Source organism: Anopheles arabiensis, chromosome 2 (genome assembly GCF_016920715.1).
Source record: "Anopheles arabiensis isolate DONGOLA chromosome 2, AaraD3, whole genome shotgun sequence".
Lineage (NCBI taxonomy): Eukaryota > Metazoa > Arthropoda > Insecta > Diptera > Culicidae > Anopheles > Anopheles arabiensis.
In genome coordinates this window covers 28,849,411-28,874,208 of record NC_053517.1, presented here as the reverse complement: position 1 = coordinate 28,874,208, position 24,798 = coordinate 28,849,411, and the positions used below count along the sequence as shown (strand labels likewise).

At 45.5% G+C, this 24,798-nt stretch overlaps 2 protein-coding genes across 5 annotated transcripts in view; one reads left to right on the top strand and one right to left on the bottom strand.

Annotated features, from left to right (window-relative positions):
* LOC120898296 (galactokinase-like) overlaps positions 1-20,092 on the bottom strand; it is a 29,264-nt gene extending 9,172 nt beyond the window's left edge. The window contains exons 1-4 of one of the 3 annotated variants that reach the window (XM_040303959.1): positions 19,669-20,092; positions 8,662-9,146; positions 7,469-7,658; positions 3,915-4,057 (exon numbers count right to left, since the gene is read on the bottom strand). In XM_040303959.1, the coding sequence (XP_040159893.1) occupies positions 3,915-4,057; positions 7,469-7,658; positions 8,662-8,822 (494 nt within the window). In that variant the 5' untranslated portion in view covers positions 8,823-9,146; positions 19,669-20,092. Of the gene's footprint in view, positions 1-3,914; positions 4,058-7,468; positions 7,659-8,661; positions 9,147-19,668 lie in introns of those variants that run through there. The other 2 variants (XM_040303951.1, XM_040303941.1) reach the window with 2 other exon arrangements.
* The window catches only part of LOC120898275 (extracellular serine/threonine protein CG31145), a 51,392-nt gene continuing 41,326 nt past the window's right edge, over positions 14,733-24,798 (top strand). The window contains exon 1 of one of the 2 annotated variants that reach the window (XM_040303923.1): positions 14,733-15,370. The gene's annotated coding sequence lies outside the window, so the exon portion shown is untranslated. Of the gene's footprint in view, positions 15,371-20,239; positions 20,394-24,798 lie in introns of those variants that run through there. The other variant, XM_040303933.1, reaches the window with a different exon arrangement.

The following is a 24,798-nucleotide window of genomic DNA, read 5'->3' as shown; positions in this document are numbered from 1 at the left end:
CAGGTTGAATACCAGGACATGCGTTCAGGATTAGTCCCAAGACCAATAAGGGTTCAAGATCAGTTGTAAGAATGGAATGTGTTAATGATGTGTAACAGGACCAGTATAGGTACCGAATTACGCGATTGGTTCCAGAATCGGTATGGGTCCTGGATCAGCTACAGGTCCGGTATGAATTCAGGAATAGTTCCCGGGTCGGTATGGAGATCAGTTCCAGGATCCGTGACCATTCCAGTATGTACTCAGAACAAGTCGGCCCTGGAGTCTGGCGCGGTTTCAATATCAGTTAAATTAATTTTAAATTAGTCCGGAATGGGTTATGGATGAGTCCCAGAAACCGGCATGGAATTAGGATCATTTTAGAACCAGTAACCTATCCAAATTAACTGGCTTAAAACAAACTTCTGACTCACGGGACACGTTTTTGCACTTCAATATGTGTTATTTGATATAAATCTTAAAATTAAACATATAAGCATTCTTCTATTTGTTCAATCTGCGAACAGGTTATGCTTTAATACAATAATACCTCTATATGATTCGAGGTCTACAAAACATTTGATTGCCTCATCGACTAGCAAACAATTAGCCACACTGAAAATACCGAGTGTGGAAATATGTTTATTGCATTCAAATTGATTACCAATGCGATACAAGTAAGCTTTAGTCGAGAACTTTATTGTACTTATACATACTATTGCACTTAACAAAAACAAAGAAACTCAATACCATAAAATACCCTCGTGTATGCTAACAGTGCCTGTGCCAAATTAAATAGTGAAAGAATCGTGCGGAAGAGGCTTAAAACTGTTCCCCAAACACTGTGCAAAAACTGGTGTAGTGCAGTACAAAGGGGGGGAGGGGGGGTGTGCATTATCGCCTTAATCACAGATCGCACGCACGGCCTATCCCGGAGGGAATCCACCAGCAATCCACCGAATCCTGGCCTGCTACGTCTATGTGTGTCTACAACTACTTTCACCGTCCATGACGGCGATGATGATGTCAACGTGGTGGATAATGATCGCGTTGTCATGACTGGCGCGTTGTTTTTCTTTGTATGTTTGTGTGTGTGTGTTTGCAGGTGTGTTGGTTAATTCTTCCACCATCCCATCCCATCCCGTCCCGAGTTTCATGCCAGTAACCAGCTAATTGGTGACAACAAACGCGCGCACCATGAGGAAGTCGCCCAGCAGCCAGCTGTTGCCGGCCAGCAGCTCTGATTATGCACCCAACTGCAACGGCGAAACGCCAAGCCGAAAGTGCGAATCGGCGAAAGAGGGAGGTGTGCCATCGAGGAGGGGCCTTAATCAAATTTTATCTTCCACCCACCACGAATGACACATGTTTTCGCAATCCGTTCCCACGCAAACTCGTACCACACATATACATAGCAGGGGGATCGGTTTTTTTGTCATTCCACCCCACCATTTTATGTACAGAAACCTTTCCACGTGTCAGCCGACCGTGTACCGTCCAATTGGTTCATGTGTGCGAGAGCAAATGAGACAAACAGAGAGAGAGAGAGAGGGAAAGAGAGAAAATGCACCAAATTTTCCCAAAATCCCTGTCACCCTGTGTCGATGTTGTGTGTTTGTGTGTGTATGGTGGCCTGTGGGGGGGGGGATTAATCAATTCGGCTAGGAAAGCCGTACTGTTTTTCTGGCGGAGGAAAACATTTACCAAATCCCACATGCAGCCAACTGCAACAAGCTTTCGCCTAAAACGGGGCAAACAAAATCCGGTGCTGTTCTCCACCGAGAAAAAGAAGATGGAAGAAAAATGGTAGAACAAAAAAAAAAATACCACATACCTTGCCCTTGGTGCCTGTTTTCCCCCGCCGGGATGCCGGGAACAAGTACGCCATAAATAAAAACCTCTCTCCCCCCAACAATCGACAAATATAAGGACACGCTCGGGACATTTAAGCTGGACGATGTGAGCCGATTAGTTTTAGCTGCTTCGCGCGCGCGCACGTGCGTGTGTGTGTGCATGGCAACGGCATCGCTTACTCCAAGCAAGGGCAAAAAAGAAAAAACCAAACACCCAGAACGCTCCCACGGGGAATATGTGAGAGTTTCTTCGCCGCGCAACACGGAACCCCCGGAATGTGCATATTTCCTTTTTTTTTGTGCCCCCCCCCAAACCGGGTAGCGCGAGAAGCTCCACTAACAACAGTAGCAGCAGCAGCACGGTTGGGCGAAAAGTTTGCATGAATTATGTACACGTTTGCACATTCATTATGCGCGCGAATTTTCCGCGAGTTTTGATGTCGTATTATTTAATTTAAATACATGAATATGAAAATGAACGTGCACGCGCGCCACGCTGCTTTCTTTCCGCGTTTTTCCTTGCGTAGGTGTGCACGGGCAGTGAGTGAGGGGAGAGGAAGGTGCATCAGAAAGGGGAAGGTAAAAAGAAAACAACAGCACACACACACACACACACACATGCGCGCGCGCGCATACTCTGGCGTGTACCTGGGATGGTGCATTCGTGTACCGGTGTGCTTGGGACGGTTTCGCAGGCACAGTGAGCCATCGAGGTGGTTAAATTGACGTGGTTCTTGAGAAAAATATGTTGGATTTGATTTACCAAACATGTTTTCATTCTTTCAGACACCATTAATTAATAGTTTTCTGAAGTTCGGAGGATCCAAAGGAAGCTGCTAATGAAGACAGGGAGACAAGTGGTGACGTTCGCTTGGCCGAGAGGTCAGTGCAACGCGCCAAACAGTGAAATAGTACCTGGGAAGCATGAGCAAACATATCAGAAAGCAGAAATCGCATCCACGCGAAGGCTTCGCAGCGGCAAACAATGACTCCAAAACTAAATGCGACCGTTTGAAGCGATTTTCGTCTGAATTTTTGTATGACACCTTACTACGCGAACCAGTCCAACATCTCCCAGCTGCGTCCCATCAAAATTTGCCTCAATAACACGATGCATGAGTTGTACTCCTACAATATGGTCGCGATAACTGATGAAGAATTAGTAAACATCGAAGGTAGCCCGCAAGGTCTTAGATTTATGTTTGCAAATAAGCTTCAATAACTTCCTTTCAAAGGATGTTCAAGGAAAGAAACATATGAAAAAGTCCTTTATTTTGAGTGTAGTTTAGGGACGTATTAGTTAAAAATAATAAAATCCCTTATATTCGACCAAAGTTTGATGGTTTGTGGGTTAGGTAAACAAATCTCTTAGAAAAACACCACACGTGGACCAATTTCTCATGAAAACAACCAACTCAAACCGATAATTTCAAACAATTTCCCAATAATGCTGGCCCACATAGCTCAGAGAAGCTTGGCACACTGTGCGGGCATCGTATCGCCCCCAACAGCATCCTCTGGTTGCCGAAAACGCAGCGGCAAGGTGTAAAAACACACGAACACCACACACTCAAACACAAAACACCGCCCCGTAACCACCGCGTTTCTGTTTTCGGTCGAAATGGCCGAACAAGGATCCACCTTACCACGAACAGCGGTGGTGGCGCCACAGCACCCCAACCCTATTGGAAGGCTCCGGCATGTACGTGTGCTCGCGGTCACTTGCTGCAGTGCGGAATTTCGCGCACCGGCTCGTGTACCGGCAACTGTTTGTCCTGTGTTTTCGCGGCCCAGCTTCCCGGCCTACGCATTCGCAAAGGGGGTAGGCCGTTTCGCGCGATTGGCACCTACACCATACGATGTTTATGCCATCGTTTCCAATGCAAACCCCCCCCCCCCCCAAAGAACCTGCGATGGGACACGCAAATGCAAATTATGCGTGCACTTGAGGGGGGGGGGGGGTTGCGAGGTGGGTGGTCTGCAATCCGGGCAAACGGTGTCTAATTAATTAACTAGCGTTTTCGGTAGGGCAAGTTCGATGGCGCGTGAAGCGAGCAAGGGTGCAGGCATGGGCGTGCTTACTTGGGCGATCCTTTCGCGATGGTGCTGCTGTCGAATTGAGCCCGCTTCGTGCCCTCCTGGATGCTGTCCGAGCAGGTAACGACGTCGCAGGTCGAGTCGGTCCCATTGCGCCGCCCGACGATCACCGTGCCGAGCTGCAGTGCCTATCGGTGCCGGATGCCGGTGGGTTTTTGGGGGGAAGAAATTAATGGCGGTAAACAATTAGTTTTAGCTGTTGACTGTTGGTGCCGCGTGTTAGTGTGTGTGTGTGTGAGAGAGAGAGAATGTGTGAATGAGTAATTATGTCGAATTTGGCGGTTGGTGAATTTACTGGAATATAGTTGAAATTACTATTATATGTAGTTAAAGGAATTTAGTTACGTGTCGATCGGTCGGTGAACAATTATTCCAAAATCGTTTTTTCGCTAAAATATTAGAATTTTACGTATTGACTAAGCGATGCATGGCGATCATTTATGTATACTTTTATAGAAGAAGTATTAAAATTGATACGAAATAGTCTTACGAATGCAGCAAAATTATCAGCTGCATCAACGATCGAGAAAAACTGAAACGTAAAATTCCATTTACACTCGCTTTAAGTATGATCAGTTCGTAGAAAACAGTAGAAACAATAGAAAAACTCAGACTACAACCAGTATGTTATAAGTAATTAAACTTCACAATAATCATTACAACAATATATCAATAGAATAGGACCTTGGGAAGAAGGTGAAACTAATTTAAGATTATCTAGTTATGCTGTACATGATTAGATGATTATTTTGAAACGATTCGAACATATTACAATCGTTGCGACTAAATTTTGGCTCTATCTCACCTATGTTTGTCTCTAAAGGCACCAATTTTTCACAGCGTGTCACAAGTTTTGCCTATAAAGCATCAATTTTTGACAGTGCACATCAACGTTTGTCTCTAAGGCATCAATTTTTGACTGTAAATCAATCGCTTTTTTTTACAAAATTTAACGTAATGTCTGAAACTGTGTGTTCCAAAATCATTGAATTTGAGTTAAGTAGTTAATAACTACATTGAAAGAATAAAAAAATGTAACAATTATTTCACCAATTTGGATAGTTGTAATGGAGTGAAAAAAGATGGTTCCACGGTTTGTTCATGTGATGTAAAATTACAATCGTCATAAATCTGCTCAAATACCTTGTAAAATTATCATGATTGCTACAATATTTGCTACAGTCAATATGGATGATTTACAGACAAAAATAGGTATGTTAGAGTCAAAAAATGATGCTAACAGTAAAAAATTGATGCCTTACAGCCAAAATTAGGCGGCAACGAGAGTATGCTTTGTACACCAATCTTCAGCGCAGCAGCTTTGTTATAACAATACGCTCAATTATAAAAGTAGCCAATGAAAGATTGACTCACTTCCAAGCGAGGCAAAATGCGATTCATTTCGCTTTTGCCAATCATGCAATGCTCAATACAATTCCAGCGATCGGTATCAACGTTCTCGGAATGCCGATTTAGGTGTAATACATCATATCGTTGCCGGAAGACAAGCTAGACAAATTTGCACTACTGCCAGACAAAAATCAATAATCTCCTCACCCCGCCTCCTGAATGAGTGGCTGTACGAGAGGTGGCTAATAAACACTCGATCGATTAGACAAACTGCTCGTGCAACCCAATATCCCCCTTACCAAACCTGTCTGCAGCCCGGAAATGAATCGGATTAGAGCATTTGCAGCGGAAGTGTAGTAAACCATTTCGGGCAATCGCTTCTTCCTTCTGTTGAGCTCGTAAAGTTGAGTTGCAGCAATTGAAGGAATCGGAATAAAAGGCAATTTAATGCCTTTTCGCAGAAGGTAAAGCACCCAAGCTTTCATGTAGCATCGTCTGCACAGTTTTCCACCGCAACCGAGAGGGAAAATTTTCACCACTCCGTAACACATTTGCACCTTTGACGATAACTTGTCCAATCGACTCAACCCCTTTTTCGGTTGGCTGATAAAAATGCCAACAAGTGTTATTCTTTCATCAGTGCGGCACTCCCCACGGCGGCCCTTGCCACGGGGCCCCCAGGGTTGGGCAGATAAATAACGACCCCAAGCTCCCGCTGATAAGCCATCATCACGGTCGGCGCTGGATGTGGCTCGGCTTGATAAATCGATTCAAATAGAGTGAGTGCGTTAATAGCACCATCGGCAATAGCACTCGCACCGATATCAGTCTCGCTCAGGGTGGAAAGGATGTTCTTTTACAGCACGGGAGACGGCATTGGATGAGCTGAGCCGCCAGCCAAAAAAAACCATCACAAGGGATGTTTATTTTTTGTTTTTATTACGATTGTCTATTCAATTTCAGTGCAGTCCTTGTCGATTGTTACGAGGTTATTTTATGGTGCCTGGCGAAGCTAAAGTGCTGCTGCATTTGTTTGTTCGCGCAGTGTTGACATACACTGCCGGCTTGTGACGAACCGATATGCGGAAGAGATACTTTATCCGGCCTCGACGTTAAATTAAAAATCAATTTATAACCGTCTGGGTGATGAGTGGGTGTATGTAGGGTTTTTGATATCATATCACCGCAAAAATTATAGGATTGATAATATTGGGAGTTTTTACGATACTAGCCAGCTGTTTTATATGGAGTTTGACACTTGGCGGCTGACATCATGATAACACTTCGTACAAAACACAAAATGTATGTAGACCAGGTAGTCTCGTGCCATATAATTTGACAACTAATTTCTGAATAAAAAATAAGCTCAAAATGACAGAACGGGTGAAATGAATTTCCACAGGAACGGATCGTTTTTTATAGTAGCACATATGTAAACCTTTTCATAGCAGCACACGTTTAGATTTGATTAAGCTTACAATTAGCAGTATTTCCCGTGTCTTCAAGAACTTGTAGTGAATAGAATGAAGATTTGAAGAGAGTGTTGTGTATTCGTCAAGTTACCAGACAGCTGGTTCGATCAAAAGTTTTCACCCGTCCTGTCAAAATTTATTCGATCGTTTTCACCCGACCATAACTGTCAAATGGATACTATCTGGATGATCATGTTCTTCCACGGACAGGTAGAATTTTTCAGCTTGCCGTCTTCAAACAAAAAAAATTCAATTGACTGAGAATTTTCAATTTCAATTTCAGTTTTCCTATTCAAACTCAAATGCAATAACACCGACAATCTAAGTTGTTTTTAATTTAAAAAGGAAAAGTCTTTCAAATGAAATTGCAATTACATGTATCTTGAACTAAGGAAAAGTCTTTCAAATGAAATTGCAATTAAATGTATCTCGAATTCTCGGATGAGATGACAAGCTCTAAAAGAAATATATTCTGTTCTAATCAGAAATAAAATCAATCAAATCACCAATTTTGAGCAAAAGGAAACGTTTTCACCCGTGTTTGCTCTAAACGGCGTGCGATTGTCTAATGCTCCTACATTCCCATCCCCATACAGGCTTTTCTGTATAAATGTGAATGCTTTCCTCCGGGAAAATCTTTCGCCCCTGACACATGCACACAACCACAATCAGTACACACACACACACACACACAAACAGACAGACAGACACACTTACCATCGGCAGGACGAAACCATCGTTATAGTCGATGTGCTCACCGATCAGGTTGACCCGGCCGGGGGCACAGGCGGCCAGCTCCGGCTCGGCACCGAACGTGTTGCGGAATGTTTCGATTGATGTTTTAACAACCTCATCAAAACTAATTACCCTCGACAGCATCTCGATGTCCTCGGTGTCGGTGGAACTCCTGGGCAATGGGGGTGAATAGAGGGTGAGGGTGAATAGAGCAGAGTAACAGCATGAAAAAAGGGGTCAGCGCTTTTGTGGTGTACGTGTTAAATAAGCGAAAAACGACTTAGTCGGTGTTCTATGGTGGGGCGCTCGGGCCTGTTAATGACCTGCGGGAATTGGGCACGCTCCGGTGGGCTTGCCGGATGGAAGTTACATTTTATCGACAGCAATCAGGGGGTTCAAAGAAAGTGGTGGTGGGAGAGTTTCATGCCAAACTGGCGGAATGTAGATTAGTAATGGGACGTTTGGTTGTAAAAGTTACATACAATGAAAGTATGCTGATTGCGTGTCATTCGCATCAAAACATGTCTTTTTGCTGCTGCAGCCAGTTTATTTCTACAACAGAAAATGCTTTCAACCAACTAACGAGTTTTCTATGAACAAATATAAACAATTAACACAAATATAAACAAATATAAGCAAAGAACATTGCAATTGCTTACAAAGAATAAAGTGAAGCTAGAAAATCACTTTATGTAACAACAGCACATCAAATGGCTAAAAATATTGTACCATTTAAATAAAACATTTGCTCAAGCCTCAATCAATCAAGTAACGCAAACACTCACACGCGAGGTGCAAATGTGCTGCAATATGTTCTGCCACCCGTTTATGCTAGTTGTTGATGAAAGCAAAACAAAAATAGCGCACACCTGCAAGAACACAAATCAATGATATGTATGACCAAACACTCCACCTCTAACTGTCAGTTAATTAATAGGGGTTTTTTTTTTGCATCACACACTACATAAAAAGGACACTTGACGCCTGGATACATCACGAACCCTTCCAGTAGCGTGCTAACTATTCACAGTAATCATTGCAAAAGAGAATGGTTTGTTTGAATGGGAATCGATTGGACACGATTTCCGAGTGGTGGTTCACTGTTTGGTAGCATTTTGTCGTATTATGATTTGGTGGCTCCCCCTGGTGACCCCGTATGCCGCAGTGGCACGCACATTTTACTTCCCCGGTTCCAGTTAAAACAAATACGCCAAAGTGTCACGGCAATCGAGTCAATGACAGCGTACTGTGCGTACGAGTTAGCAGATATCAACTGGTGCAACTCCGCTCGAACGACGCAAGATCGACCCCGGTTCGAGTGTGAAATTAAACACATCCAGCATGTTCCAACTCAACTTTACATCCAGCTGGTGCGCGTACCAATACCAAAGGGTTCGCATTTGTTGATACGGCGCGCGTACGATTACTGCATATACCACCACCAACCAGTAGTCGGGCATTAGGCAAAGATAAGCGATGAATCACACCAACACACGCCAATCATAATGCTGCTTGTGTCGTCAGCTAGTTGGGGGCGCATTGTGTGTGAAAGCCACTTGTCGTATCAGCAGCCGGCGGCAGGAGGTTCGTGCTTCGGGTTACGCGTTTACCTTACACGTCGTTATCAAATTACTTGTCGAGTGGTCCGATTGATGGGATGCTGGGTGGAAGAATGCATAATGATGAAGACGTAATTAGGTAACGAGCTGTGTGTGTGTGTGTGTGTGTGTGTGTGTGTGTGTGTGTATGTGAGAGGGTTTTTTTTCAATGTGACACGCAATGTGCACGAGCAGTTTTTTGCTTCTGTGGAAGAGGTGCTTAAGAAAAATCAACAAAGGTTGATATTGTATTTCTTACAGTGCCGTCTAGACTCATCCTCATTTACCAAATCGCTACAAAAATCAACTAATAATAAAAGGGCAAAAACAATGTCCATAAAACGGAAGAAAATAGTTTTTTCGTTCCCCGATATGAAAGCGCCTAAATGTATGCTAAACCCATCGCATCGATGAACCGGTTAAACAATAAGGGTAACGCAACGCAACAGTGAGGCACAAAATTAACTAACAGAAATCAATGTGGAATTAATTATCTTTGAGTTAAAAGTTATCTTTCATTATTTTATTTTTAAATATTGTGGAAATCCTTCTTTTCCTATCATTTCATGTTTGTGTTTCAAGTGCTAATGCTATGCGCGTAAATAGCTGCCATTATCAGTATTCCTAATTGAATTAGTATTAAATGTCGAGGCTTATGTGTACTTATGTTCCAATAGGCAAACATAATCGTAAACTAAATTGGTGGAATATCTATATTTAATCCCTTATGGTAAAAAAGCTCTAAAATACGTCTTCGAAAAAACATTTCCAACACCACCAATACGTAGAATCTGATTCATTCATTTTCTACCCAACATCGTTGGCAGCATCGACCATGGAGGTTGGATAATATCCTCTAATTGGTAGCCAGGGGAATTCCGTTGCGCTGATTCCATCGAGAATTTCAATAATTTCCCCGCCCTACTGAGAATCGTTACAATCAAACTCGCCCCTCTTCCCCATTTAGCTTGCTTTTATTTGCTGTCCTTTCAAAATGATTTACCACTTCGTATCGCAAACAAACTAACCAACCAAAAAAACACTACATTCTACCGACCAACGCTTGGTCCCTTTCAGTTCATACGTTGTTCTGTGACGTTGGTTTTACAAACAAAAATCAAAAAAGAGATCCAATAATGGAAGCAAATCCATCACCTTTCCCTGCGCCCGTGCGTGCGAATGGTCCCGGAGCTTTGTACCAATTATTCGCATATTTAGTGTCTAATTTGTGAACCGCGGCCCGATCATACGCAAGCAGCCCAACACGCGGAAAGGATCTCGCGGAGGTCAGGCACGCGGATTGCGCAAAACATTTCATCAAACCGAGCCGTACCCAACTGTTGCCAACGATACGATGCTGCGTTCTCCATCGAACGGAGGACGTAACGATTTGAATCCTATTAGTAAACGGTATGCTTCCCGGAAGCACGATGTCCTCCCCCACCAGGAGCGAGAAAGTGCGCTTCCGCCGGCCCTTCCCCACACTCAGTACGGCCCGCGCGTTGCACCGTTGCTGTGGTACAAATATTCAATCACAAGCAATCTGGTATCTCCTGGAATCCTGGTCCTACCATTGAACCGAACGACCCATCAACCCAGGAGGGGGTTATTCGTTGAACCCAGAAATAGAAATATTGTGTCCCTCGCAAAAGGACACACTTTCACACGGCTGGTTGTGATTTTTTTTTTTGTTTTTACTTTGTTTGCTTCTTCCTGCACGTGATGATTCCCGTGCACAGCGTTCGGAAGGACGGAAAGATGGGGAAAAAACAAATGGACAAAATAAAGGAAAGGAATACTAATCCTCGTTTCGGGCGAAAACCGCTCGCGCCTCGCTCCCATGGCAACTGATTCTTCGCGCTCGCGTGCACGCGTACGTTCCGGTCGTAAATCCTGTAATTTATATTCAATTTCATTTTCCACAATTTCGGACAGCAGGCGCCCACTGTCATGCCCCTTTTTTCTGTGATGTCCTCCCACCCAGCTATGTGTCCTCTTCTTCTCTTTATGTTGTCGGGTCGGGGTTTTTTTTTGGCGTAGTTACTGCTGCTTTCTCGCATATTTACAATACACACAACAGAGTCCTTTGAGTGTGCGCGACTTTCGCGCGACCAATTTTCGGTGCGTATTTGGCATAAAAATGATTTATTTATTCGCCATGGCAGCGGTGCGTCGCGCAGGACAACGGACGCAGGACCACTTCGGATCACGCTGATGATACTGATGATGACGATGATGGTGTAATGCATACTGGCCGGTAGCGAACAGGCTGCCAACCCCTTTTTCCCCGAGCTTTCTTACCATGTCCTGTCCTTCGAATGGCGTTTTCGTCACCCGGGCAATTGGTACCGAGGAATCCAATACAGTGAAATATGCCCTGACAGCCGTAAACTTTCATTCAGTGCAGGCAGGCCGACAAATATTCCGGCGAAATTGGTCCCGCTTTGCATCAAAAGGATAGTGGCTCGGACGGGGATGGAGCGAGTGACATTTTGAACCGAGCATTCAAGCTTACATTCAAATAAAGTTCCTTTGGAAAGTGACAAACGGTTCTATTTGAAATTGCATCCTTTTTAGTGATTAAAAATAGCACCAACCACCACCGAGCGCGTCATAAATGTACGCAAAATGTGCTGTTGATTTTGTCCCACACGGAACACACCGGCACACGGCAAACAGGCGGCTGCGGCATGTTTATTAAGTGACCGTTTTGCTTACCAATGTGCTTTATGTGGCTTGCCGTTCGTGTCTTGCGCTACCACCCTTTTTTATCTAATCTTTTGCGTCATTACACGACTTCGTAGTACGAGCCAAGCAGCTATTTTTGGGGCGTTAGCTTCTTCCGGAAGGGTTTGACTACGCAACGCACTGAAGCTGTGTGAGCGCCGGTGTGCGAGACACTCTGTGTACCTTTCCAGCAATGCACAAACAGGCGTAAGGTAAGATAAATGATACGAAAATGATATACAGTTTCTTGTGAGTGAAGTAGAGTGACGGCGGAAACCTGACACTGTGTGAACGTTAAAGCTCAAGTTCTGGTCAAAGTGGAATAAATCTTTCCCGGAGGTATTTTTGGTAGAATTTTGATACTTTCTTCAAGCGTTGCCCATCTTTTGTCACTCACAAATATGAATGTAACGTATCATGTAACGTTTTTTTAATACCTTTATGCTCAAACCAGCGAATATCAAATCATGCGTTACATCGAAAATACCAAAACGCAACAAACTCACACCGAAGGATACTTTCATCCTGCTCCAAAATCGCTACACTAAACTCGACGCCTGAAGTTACAATAACATCGATCAAACCATCAACCCTCCTCTCCCTTTCAATTGAAATGTTCCATTTTTCAGACGCCAAAAGTCCACACTACTCCTTCAATTCAATGGTCCGGGGGGATATGGGAACATAAGCCGGCTAATGGGCGGGATCGCAGCCTCCAAGCCTTCCAAATGGCCCTTTTTGCGACTGCGGAATGCAAACGAACTCGCACGTGCAGCCGCCGTACGACGAAAGCGAAACCGGAACACGGTGGAGCGACCTCCGGGCACTCACCGGGGCCAGATTGATCCTTGACGTTTGCGGTGAAGTTCAATACCGAAGCGGCTCGATGCATACAGAGCGGCAAAGCTCGCGGAACAGGTTTTCTCTCCAGCAACCAGTTAAACTGCAACTGCTACTTGCCCGTATTAGTAGTACGCGACCCCATGTCCGTGCATGACGGCATCAGTGAGCAGCCGGGTTGGTGGGAGTAAGGCAGCAAAAAGAAACCCCCCTTAGAGCCACACCCTTTCCCCGTGAGTTGGACATGCTTGAGCCAGCTCAAGGGCACTGGAGCGGTGGTATCGGACCCGGTCCAATCGGTGTCTTGGGCGGCTAGTAAGTGTGTGTGTGTGAGGAGTGGACTAACTCGAAGCTCCACCACCAACTTTGCAACCAAACTCGCCAACATTGACCGGGCACCGTGCGTGGCCCTCTGACCGGGTTTTTCGCGCGTAACATCAAAACAATATCCCTTCCCGGGTTTCTACGGGCGGTACCAGCGCAGTCTGTTTGCTGTTTTCGCACGTGCCCGTACACATAAGTGTATGTGTGTGCGTGTGTTTGTGTATGTGTTTGTGTGCTGTTGCAAAAGATGCAATCATTGGAGATAGATGCATCACGCCGTATCTCATGGTCGCGCGCGAGTCTTCGTAATCGTGGCGCCTCTCATCCTCCACGACCTGTCGGGGACGGGGTCGGTGTTGACGCCGTGTCCGATGACCTGTCAGCTGGACGATCGTTTACGTTTCCCCTTTAGGCTATGAAGCCTTTTTTTTCTTGCAAAAGCAAATAAAACCAAACAGAAAAACAAGTCTAGGCATAGGCAGCTCTCACGTTGTAGCTTATGGGTTGGAAGGTTAAGCGCGAGCGTTATCGAACGATCAGTTGATTGTCAAACGATCACTTCCGTCATTTCAAGAGCAGTTTTTTTTTCTTCTTTTTGTTATTCACACATTGGTAGCAATCTGCAGCAAAAATGCAACAAAACCGCTAAACAGCAATGCATTTGGTACGCTTGTCTCGTCATGGTACCTGGTTGAAGCAACGCTGGAATACAAATTAGGCGATTCTAATTCTAATACGGCATGCTAAATGGTGCAGCGTGATCACACAGTTACTGCATCCGCTGCGCTGCATCACCAGCAGCAAAGATATGGCCTTACACAAAAGTGTATCCATCAGCAAACCAAACAAAACGACAAGTTCGCTCCAACTCTCAATACTTATAGCACAGTAGAAGTACAACTTGACTGCAAACTGTGGCTGTTTTTTTTCATTCATAAATATTTAAGACCTCCGAACGACTCGATCGCCAACCGCCGCTACATGTGCCATGTGCAAAACGAATGCAAATTGGAATCGACTGTAAATATTTAACCTGCTGATGCGGCACCCCCGAACAGTGTGCCTTTTTAACAATAGCAATAGTTTGTGCTACAAAAGCACCCATTCGCACTGCAGGCTGCCAGCTGCCAAAATTCCTAACCTATCGCCCAGCGTGCACTCTACGCATCAATAACCAGCGCAAAACCGACCAGAAGCGAAAGAGTGAAAGACGGTTGAAGCTGTGACCGTGTGTCGCTGCTCTCGTAACCGTATGGCTCTTAATTAATTTACGGCCACCGAATAAATCTTCCCCCTTTCCTTTTGTGCAAGATCATCTCTCCGACTACAAAGACACATTGTCACACAAAGACACACACACTCAGGGAGACTCGCCCCGAAACGGTCGCGAAACTGCAACGGCCTTATCTCGCTGATCGCGCGGCCCGGTCGGTTTGGTGCGGTCGCTGCAGTTCACATGTTGCAGCATTCGAGGAGTGGGAAAGATGGTTTCGTGGCCACCATTACCCATCATCGCGCACACACACACACACACATGGTTGACCGATGGTACATACGGCTTATTGTTACACAAATTCACCGTGCAGTCAGACAGATGATCAGCGCAATGATCAGCGATGCAACTGAGGCCAAACGTGTGTGTGTGTGTGTGTATGTGTGGTGCCGTGAATGGTCGTGCGTGAATGTTTGCGTCCAAAGTAGCAAACGATGTACCCGCACACGAACCAGCACCAGCGTGACAGGGCTCTCAGTTATCCGCTAGTGACGGTCGTTTCGGTTTCGATTGCTCCCTGGGATTAGAGCCGCTGACAGGTCGATGGTAAGACGCGCTGATAAAGCTACCACGGCTGCTAAAGTGTGCGAAATTGTGCCTGTGTGTGTCTGAAGTGTATCTGCACTCCAACGGAACCCTGCCTTCCCGTCTCCAGTGTGTCCGCATGTGTTCGCGTGAATTAAAACCACCGCCCGACACGTGTTTCCGCCATCGGAAGGCTCACTTTTCTCGCTGCGAAGAAAAGCAATTCCAACACCCTGCAGCAACACCAGGCTGGGAGATTTCTTAATTGAAATCTTTGCCCCGGCGGTAAGCGCATCATTCTTCGCATCGCTCGTGTGCTGAGCAGGGTTGGTTGAGGTGTTGAGCATTCCGGCATTACGATCCGGCACGCCATCGAACGTGTGGTGCCCGTGCGGACGGAGCCCCACAACGCGATAACGATCGTGGACCGCCCAGCGCCCCGGCCGAAGTTAAATTCTACCTCAAATCGTGCTGAAAGCTGCCGCCCTGATAATTGCTGCAAAAGTGCGAAAGAACCAAACAAAGGAGGAGTGGGAGATAGTGGGAGATTTCTCAACACGACAACGTCCATTTCATCGACCGGGCGCATCGCACGGGGTAAGTTACAAGAGGAGAGAGGGACTGAGAGTAGCGTTACTTTGGGGCTAGAGCGGGGTTACAACCCTCCTCTGGATGGTCAGCCCCGGGGCGCGCAGGCCGCCCCGGTATGTGCGTTCCTTTCGCATCATTCTAACCCACCGGTCCGCAAAAACCACCGTAAAGGTGGACCTCAACATCCGTTAGGCGTATTTAAAAACCCTAGGGCAGCCATTTAGGTATTTTAAAACAGCAAGTGCACAAAATTACGACACCACGTGCACACACACACGCACGCGTTCTGAGGCGTGTAAATTATTTTCTTACCGTTTTGTTTTTAGAATTTCACAAGCACTAACTAATCTAACGCCCTCGGTGTCATGGGCAGGGGAAAAAGGTTGCCGAGTGTGTGTGTTTTTTTTTGGCTACATCTCGACCGGCGTTTGTTTAAATGCAGTTGCACTGTAATATGAGGCGGTCGAAAGGTAAGCGTGAGTCAGCGTTAGCGTCACTCGGGTGCCTATTTAATGATGCATTTTCTGTGCTGTGTGAATAATGCTGAGCTCATGGTGCAAGGGAACAACATGAGGGAAATTTGCCTGGGGTACCAAGATATGTGATACACGAATGTTTTACTTTAGTTTCAAATTTTATCATTTCTGTAGGTATATCAAGAAGAGTTCTTTAAAAAAAAGCACTTACTGTAATAAGTGGTTTCTTACTCCTCTCTGGAGCTCAATTATTGGTTCATGGAAAAGAAAGAATTGGTCACTGAGAATTTCTATATCTCCAAAGACCAATTTATCTCATTTTTACCAATCACATCATTTGCATCATCCGTTTTCTCTATTTCATCTTCAATCGGTCAGGTCATAACAACTCAGTTTAACACCTTCCACGGAAAGTAGCAATCGTTACCGATCCTAACATGATAATGATAAAGCTTCAGCCCGCTAATAGAAAGGGGGAAAGGGGGGCTTGCTTCCCACTTGCCTCTTCAACCGCTCATTACTTTGCATCGTGTATCGTTTGCACGAGTCAAAAGGTTACGATTCATTCTCTAGTTACTGACACATTTCTCTGGAAGGAAGGGCACTAGAAAGAGCAAAACACACAAGAAGACACACAGGGACAAGAAGCGAAGGCGCAAAGGGAAAACCACCCACCTTAATCAAAACATACAATCAGCGGGAATTAGCTTTATTGCTATTATTAATCCATTAGAAGACCATGGAGTCCTCCTCCCGTTTCCGACTCATTCCCATACGGGCGCGCTCGTATGGGAGTCTGCTTCTCGCGTGTGGAAGTAGCGGAACTTTTACATATGCGCTTCACACAACGCATACGCGCCTAGGCTGATTACCTTCTTCGCGCGTGATTTAATAGCACCTTCTAAACCCCCCTATCTCCACCGTCCGTTGATTGTCAATAGATATCAATTAGCTGGCCCCGTTGGAGGAGCTAAACAAAAAATTAGCGCCCAATTTAGCGCCCATTTTGCGGACGTCAGCTTACTCAGCGTGAATTAGTAGTTGTTTTTTTTTTGGGCGGGGGCGAGGGGGGGATGCTTTCCTGCTTTATGCGAACGTCACTCACGCCAGGTACGTTCAGATAAACCCATTAGAGGCGATAATCGATCGGATGGAAGCGGTCCCGGAAGAAGATCGACTCCCTGCAAAAGGGCTCGGGGAAATTTAGCTTCATTTGTTTCTGGACAGCCATTGAATGTGTATAATCCATTAGCGTGCTGATTCTTGATTGAGTTTGAACAGCGGACGGACGGGTGGAGTTGGTTGTAATGAGCAGTAGGAACAACCCCACACACACATACACACACACACACACACAAACAGAACCATTAAGGGGACCGAAAAGCGCAACAGTAGAGGTGTAATTACTACAAATCACTCGTAACCAGACAAGACAAGTGGCAGAGAAGATTGCGAAGCCTTGGTCTTAATTGAAAAGTGGATGAGAGTGAAGAGCTGTACAATGTCCGTCCGATTGAATCCTTCTTTTCTGGATCTCCAGCGTGTTAACAGATTGCTAGAAAGTGGTGAGCTTTTTTTGTGTAATTCTACAAGGCACAGCGTGTTTGCATTGTCCCTCGCAGCAAGCAAATAAATAATCGTTGACAAGTAACACTCATTACGCGAATGCTAATGCTCTCCAATTTCTTCCCCTGTACGGTATCTTCCAAACACGGCGACATACCTTTACACGCACCACTAAATGGTCATCAAAGTCGTGTGTTACAGCCGCTCGCCGGCATCTGTCTCCAGCCCAGCCGCGGAACAAGTGCAACAAGCGACAAGAATCGTGTGGCCGGTGGGAGCACTTAATTAGTGTCTTGTTGTAATTATGATTTAATTTCATCCTGCCCGGGCCGGGTTGAGGAATGCGGGCTGAAAAAAAAAAACGGGGGCCTTTAATGATGTCTGGCACAGCCACTCGTACGGCCATCGTCCTCCGGACGGTAGTTTGAATGATTTAGAACCAGGTTCTTTCCAACCCTGAGTTTCATCCGCCACAAAGGGAAACGGTAACTCTTCACACACAAAAAACCCTTTTCGAAAATTGAAGCAAAAGATACGTAGCCAGCAAATTGTCAGCAACGCATACACTAAGCTTCTTGCTTTCCCTGCTTTTTTCGTTTCGCCCCACAACAAAACAAGACCAACTCAGTGCGACCAGGACCAAAACAGAAACAGTCGGGAATATTCATGGTAATAAATAAAGACATACCCCAACAAAACACCATTCAAGCACGACGAAGCAACTCAAAACTTTCATCGGAGAGAAAAGACACACCGAACACCGACAACGAAAAAAGGACGCAAACAGCAAAAGCTCTCGACGAAGAATAATTAAATGCTACAAAGTGCTTCCCTTTGCGCATCTGTTCTCCACCCCAGCCAATTTGTAACCAGTGTGCATCCAGGCTGCACCGGCTTTAGTGCACCCACTGTGCTAGAAGTCGGTTGTATGGGTGATGGTTAGGAGACGAAGCTTTTGGCATTTTAAGTTCCTCCATTGCTGCCCATTGCCACCAACGGTGGAGGGCTTTTGCTGAGTGATTTCAATTTTTGCCCGTCGGTAAATAATTCATTTGCATCTGCTTTGTTTTCTGTTTGTCTCTGTCTTTCCATCGCTCCCTCTGAGTTGGCAAACTGCTTGTAACTGCTTTTTGCAAATGCTTAATTTTTAATTCCACCCCTGTGTGTCTGCTATTTCCCTACGATTGTGCGCTTTGAACGGATTGGTGCTGGGGGTAGTAAACTTGCTAGTAAAACATAGAGACTTAGCATGAAAAAAGTCTTCCTTGTACTGAGAAATAACTTTCAACGCTTAATCAATGGCCAGCAAAACCTTAACGGACGGAGCAAGAACCTTACAACGAGAGGTGCAACAGCCACGCGCTTCAAATGCCGTTAAAGATTTTGCGTTTTACGATTTCAATAAAGTCAATCAAATCATAAACCGTCCGATTTGACTTCCCCCCAGGGGGAAATCCGTTGGGCAAGTGGAGAGTGAGGGAGAGAGACAGGGATGGGGTGTAGTAAATCATCGGGCAAAACAATCCGATGGTGATTGCATTTCCATCCTCCCTCTTTCCGTTTCCGTTACGTTAGCACGTTGCTACGATAAAAGAAGGGGGAAATAAAACTCGGTCAAACTGCTCGATGGTGTGCTTTTTCTGTTTTCCGGTAGTACCGAAGGGGATGCAAACGCTGCCCCGTTACGTTCGATTCTAACGAAAAATCATACAAAAGCCATAATCTGCAAGCGTGTGTGTGTGTGTGTGGGGGGGGGTTCCGCTCCACCGTTAGCGGAGGGTGCCAATGCTGGCTGAATGCTGGGGGCTAGCAAACCGGAACAGACCGGAGAAAGTTAGGAGAACGTCTTTCGTCTTGGCCAGCAGCGGCAAAGCAAAGCGGGCCATATTATTCTGTCACAGCTGGATGGTTCTGCTGCTATCGCTTTTCTCCTTTCCTTCGCGGTGCTGTGCTGTGAAGATGCATTTTATGTTTGTGCCCCGTGAATTGAACCACACGGTAAGGGCTGTAAATTGATGAAAGGAAACTCCCGAATGCTTGCTTTATTGTGGTACCTCAAGCAGGAATCAATAAACTTGCCAGAACGGGTGGCGTGCTGTGCAAAGGTTCACCGGTAAGTGGTTGAACCGTTCCGCAACTGTTTCACTGCCATTGCGATATGGTTTATTTCGGTTTCAATCGTAATAAAACGTGATGATCGAGCACTAGCGCAGGGGAGGTGAAGTTCAGACAAACAAATTTGATTCTAGAAGACAATTTTACCTTTTTATGGGGTTAGAAAATCCCTAAATTTGGGAAACTTTTGATTTGGCCTCTATTGCAATGCACTAACAAACACTGAACACTGGAAGTTCTGCGAGGCTGTAAGACACACTGTATGAGAACCCTTGAATTTGTAGCCACGCTTGATTGCACCAAAGCACGACACACTATTGACACACTTCAGAACCGTTTAAACCTGGTGTCTACAAAATAAAACAAAATCCGGGCAGCTACCGGAACGTTGCACGGGCGCAAGCGAACTGATTATTTGCGCCGGCGCAGTATTACGTACGCCCGGTGCCGATGTCACACAAGCGCCTGTCAAGGGTATCAAGGGGAAAGGTCCATCCAGCAAAGGCTCCAGCAGCAGAACGAAAACAAAACCTCAGTCAGACAGACGCACACACACACACACACACACACACAGACCTGATATGCAGGAAGAAACAGAACGAAATGTAAAATAAAAGACGATCGTAACTCGCCCGATGATTGCCGGTCCATCGCTTGAGAGTCTCTCATCGCAGGCGTAAGGTACTCGATCAGGCCTTACCGTGCTTATCAGTCCTTCTTCGATGATGGTCGGATCGTTCGAGGATGGTTGTTGATGTTGTTGTGTGGCCGGTGCCGTATCGAGGGCAGAAGTTATCAGTTCTATTCTAGTGCGGATCGTAGTGTGTGGATGGAACGGTCACCTCAATCCATCTCAGCTCCAGCTGCCTCCGGTGAGTGGTTTTGAAATGAAAACTAATTGGTAGATCTGTTCGATAGTCTTACTTCAACAGAAACACTGGAATCGAACGATTAGAGCCTAGGGGTATGTTTTGTAAAACAGGTAAATAAATCAACCCACCCGATTAGAGCGTTGTGAATATCCCAGCCATTAAAATTGACCCATTATCATCATAAATTACGTAAAAGGTTTGTACAGTGCAGATTGCAGCTGATTGCAAGAACATTCCGTTGAACATTCATTGCGCTTCAGTTTGATCGCATAAATTTCCCGGTAGGTGGCGCTTGTACCATTTAGTACACAGCGGGAACGAAATTGAGTTTCGCTTGAACTTGTTCGGGAAATCATTACCTTTTGCCTGTTTTTATAAAACAGGACCCTACTTCAAACAGTTTCAATGCATTGTAAGGTAGAATAATGCGTGAACTAATAACATTCCCCATGCGTTAAACATCTAAGCAGCTCTCCACTTTCACTTCAACAGCCCGACTGCGACACTACTAGCACCCTCGAACTCAACAACTTTTCACCCTTTCGAGATTGTTTTTGCACTTGTGCGTGCCACTGGAATTGCATTTGGAATTGTCACTGAACTGATTACGCTGCGTTGCCTGAGCTGTGTGCATCGGTGCGTATCCTTGTGCTGGAAATTTGTAAGGGTAGCCTAACTTTACAGCTAAAACTGATAATCCGTCATCGAACCTCGGCACCATATACCCGTCAGACAGCGTGTGCCTGTTTGTATAACGAACGCAATGACGACACGCTTTTCTGCCGACCTGCTTCATCAACACTACGGCATGTAAACGTACAGGTGATATTGAAATGTTCCTAGAACAAAAGTTCTCAATTGGAGCCACTTCAGAGTGAAATGGCACTGTACAACTGGTCGCGCCAACGCTACCCAAGTAACAAAATCGACATGCTTTCTCATTCTACCCAATAGATCAGTAAACCTGAGAGAGCGAGAAAGCATGTCGATTTTGTCGCTTGGGTAACTATAGCATATAAGCCACCCTAGTAACGTAGCAATCGCGTACAATTCGGCACACAATACCTGAAGCTACTCTCAACTAATTACCAAACTCGACGTGGGAATAATGTTACAAATCGGCGACGAACTGTACCGAATACAAAGGCAAACACACTCTCATGTCACCTGTTCCTACTTGCTTGCATACTTCCTCAGGAAGATGATATGTGCGTGCTGAAAACGGTGCGAGAATCGTTCTACCAAGGGGACATCCCGGGGAAGAAGTGAAGCCCACCCCACCGTAAGGAGAGACAAATAGGATTTAGTTGCGATTGCTCGAATCTCGACACTCGTACACCAAAACTCGCTTCGCAATTGCACTCAAATTGATGGCAATGAAGAGCGGGATGGGGCGAACAAAAATGGAAGCAGCAACAGGCACCACTTACGACGAGAGCAAGGGGTGAGAAACCTCGTTAAAATGATGCATCTGCTAGCACATGTACTACATGCGTTCAGTAAAACCACACTTGAGGCTTACCATGCGTATACACTGCAGCGCAACGTCAGGGCAATCAAGTTCAGGGGTGCAAATTCGGAGGTTTTCAGTAGTGTTACTGTTGCACTGCTCTTCCGTACACCCTCCCTGGTACGCCCGGTGCATTCGAACCGGAGGATGGTTTTCGATCTGTTCAGCACCCGTTTCCATTGTGTCAACGGGCTATCGGAGCCATCTGTTGACTCCGCGGGCAAAAGTCGATCGCTTAGCAAACCGTCATTCGGTTCCTATGGGTCAGGTCACCGTTGAGCGAATGATCGAGATGCATACGGACGAGGAAAACCCCCAACGGGTGTACCGTGATGCTCTTTTTAAGCGCCTGTGTAATGCTAAAAGAGCAAACCTGCTGCGCTGCCCGGGGTTGCATTTACTATGTTCAAACATCAATCACACAATGGGTGATTGCAGGAAATGGTGCATATTTTTCCTGAACGCTCCTGGCTCCTATTGTTGACATATGCACGAACAATTATTGAAAAGGGATACTACATTTACGGGAATTAACTGAGCAGCTCGCCGGTAGCACTGCATGATGCACATCAGTCAATGCATTCGTGCAGGAGGTTTATTGAAGTCGACAGATTTTCTTCGAATCAAACAGCTGCTGTCGCTCTGGTAGTCTGTTTATGTCATGCAAGATTCGTTTGTTACTAGCCACAGGCGTAATTTCATAGTTGGATTTCGTTTTACTGTAAAAAACCTATCCACACTTACAATACATTGTGCATTACTTTTCCTATGATTCAGATGCAGTTTTGAGTAGGTCGTTGCATTTAAGAACTTATTGAAAGCTTGCATTTCTACCGTACCTGGATAGCGAAAGTTGACGGATTATGTTCCCTGGTCATACATGTTTAAGTCACGAAGAAGAAGCATTCTAACAAATGTGAAATAATCCCAGTTAACTTACAAGAAATGCATTATGAACCATTTCCACACTTATTGCTCTTTTGGACGACTAGACGACCCATTGCTGTAATAAAGCATCCTATCGTTAAAGCCTACCGTGTGTACTAACAAATGACTCAACAAGCGTCCCCGAACAATCCGTTTTCGATGAGAGCAACCACTCCTCCGATGTGATCCATATCGTTCGTCTTTTTCAATCCCGTTGCCGGTTTCTAATTAATATCAGCCCGTTCGGCGTTGTAAGCATCAATTTCGGGCCACCAGCTCTTTGATTTCTACCCAGCGGATCTGTTACGTTGGCCCCGCAGAAGGCTGCCGCTGCATGAACTTTGCGCTTTCGGTCACTATCGCGAAATGGTTCACCATTTCAGCTGTTTGGTTAGTGGCGGTGGTGTTGGTTGTGTTTTGGAAGATTCACAGATCCCTCCCCTCTCCAGAGTCACAGTCGCACTGCTTCTCACGAGCCAACTTCCCACCAGCTGGTTTGTTTTCAACGGGTACGAACAACTCCACCGAAAAACCACCACCGTCGGCCGTGTCGGTTGGTTTTGCCGGTCGGAAATGTCTATGTGTGTGTGCGCCACGAAAGAGATGAAAGGGGTGAGTTCGAACGTATTATGCAACATTCCCACAGCTTTATGCTTTTATGGGTGCTGCAGCATGAGGTTAGCCGGGGCAAGGGCGCGATTGCGGAGGGGTTGCCGTTTCGCGCAAAGGAAGATCGCCAGGTTCCGCGATTGTTCCGCGGGCACGGATCGCGCACGGCACGAAGGGTGAATTGTTGTTTCGCAAGATGCATAATTTCGAAGACACCCCGACACAGAGCAGCCGTGTAGCCGACCTGTGCAGCTCGTATGGACGGGCAAAATAATAAACCCAGCGGGTCGTGCGCTTTTGGCACGAGTCAGTGTGCGTTGGAAGGCGCACCGTTCACGTGCTGGTGTTGGTGATCTGACCCATTGGATGCTGTAGAGATGGTAGCCGAGTGGGGGTTTTGCGTTTGCCTCAGCTGCGTTTGGCTCTGTCTGCACAAAAGAGTTTGAATAGCTACCATGTTCTTTCGAGGGAAATTTAGCATGTCGAACTGATGAGTGTTGAATATTTCATTATGCCACTAAGTATGATGCTTCTTAGTACAGCTGTGTTGCAGGATGATTCATGGACTAAATAACATTAATGACCTATGTCTTATCTGTGTTATCTAAATCGTCACGTGTCCCGTGAACAGTGAAGGCGTCTTTGTACATACATGAATAAATTTCTATTTCACGAAAAACAGTCTGCTTCTTCAGCTCACTATCGTGCGCAGTTAATGTTAATTTAATTAGCTCCAACATTGCTAGTTACCTATGCCGATCAAGAAGAACATTCCTCCGTTGCTGGTGGGTTGGGTTTCATCTCAACTAAACACGACACGAAACCGTCAACCCTACAACAGGCAAACATTCATGCCAAGATAAAGATCAGCACGTGCCGCCGTTAGCGGTGGTGGATCTTCGTTGACGTGACGTATACAATGGTATAATATGTTTCCATAATTTGTTCAACATAAACCCCCATACGCAATTCCCGAGTGCTGATCGTTCATCCAGTACCGTTTAAGTGCATCCCGTACCACCCCATCACTGATCGTCGCAGATCGTGGTGCATGAAAATGGGAAGGAAAAGCTGACACCTTTCCTCGAGGTTCTCTGGCATGCGATTCAAAACGAATTTAGGTTAGTCGATGCTTTCACTGCGTTGCTTTCAATGAAATCCTCAATGCAACATAACAAAGCCGTTAGCATGAGAGGGAATAAAAAATGGAAACTGTTTACGCTTCACATCCATCCCGGCCCGATGGTAATAAATGTCTTGCAAATTGATCGAGTGTAGGGTGCGTTTTGATATTATAATGAAGTTTTTCTTTCCATTTTTTTTTTGTTCGCGTGAATACATTTTGTACTCATCGGATGC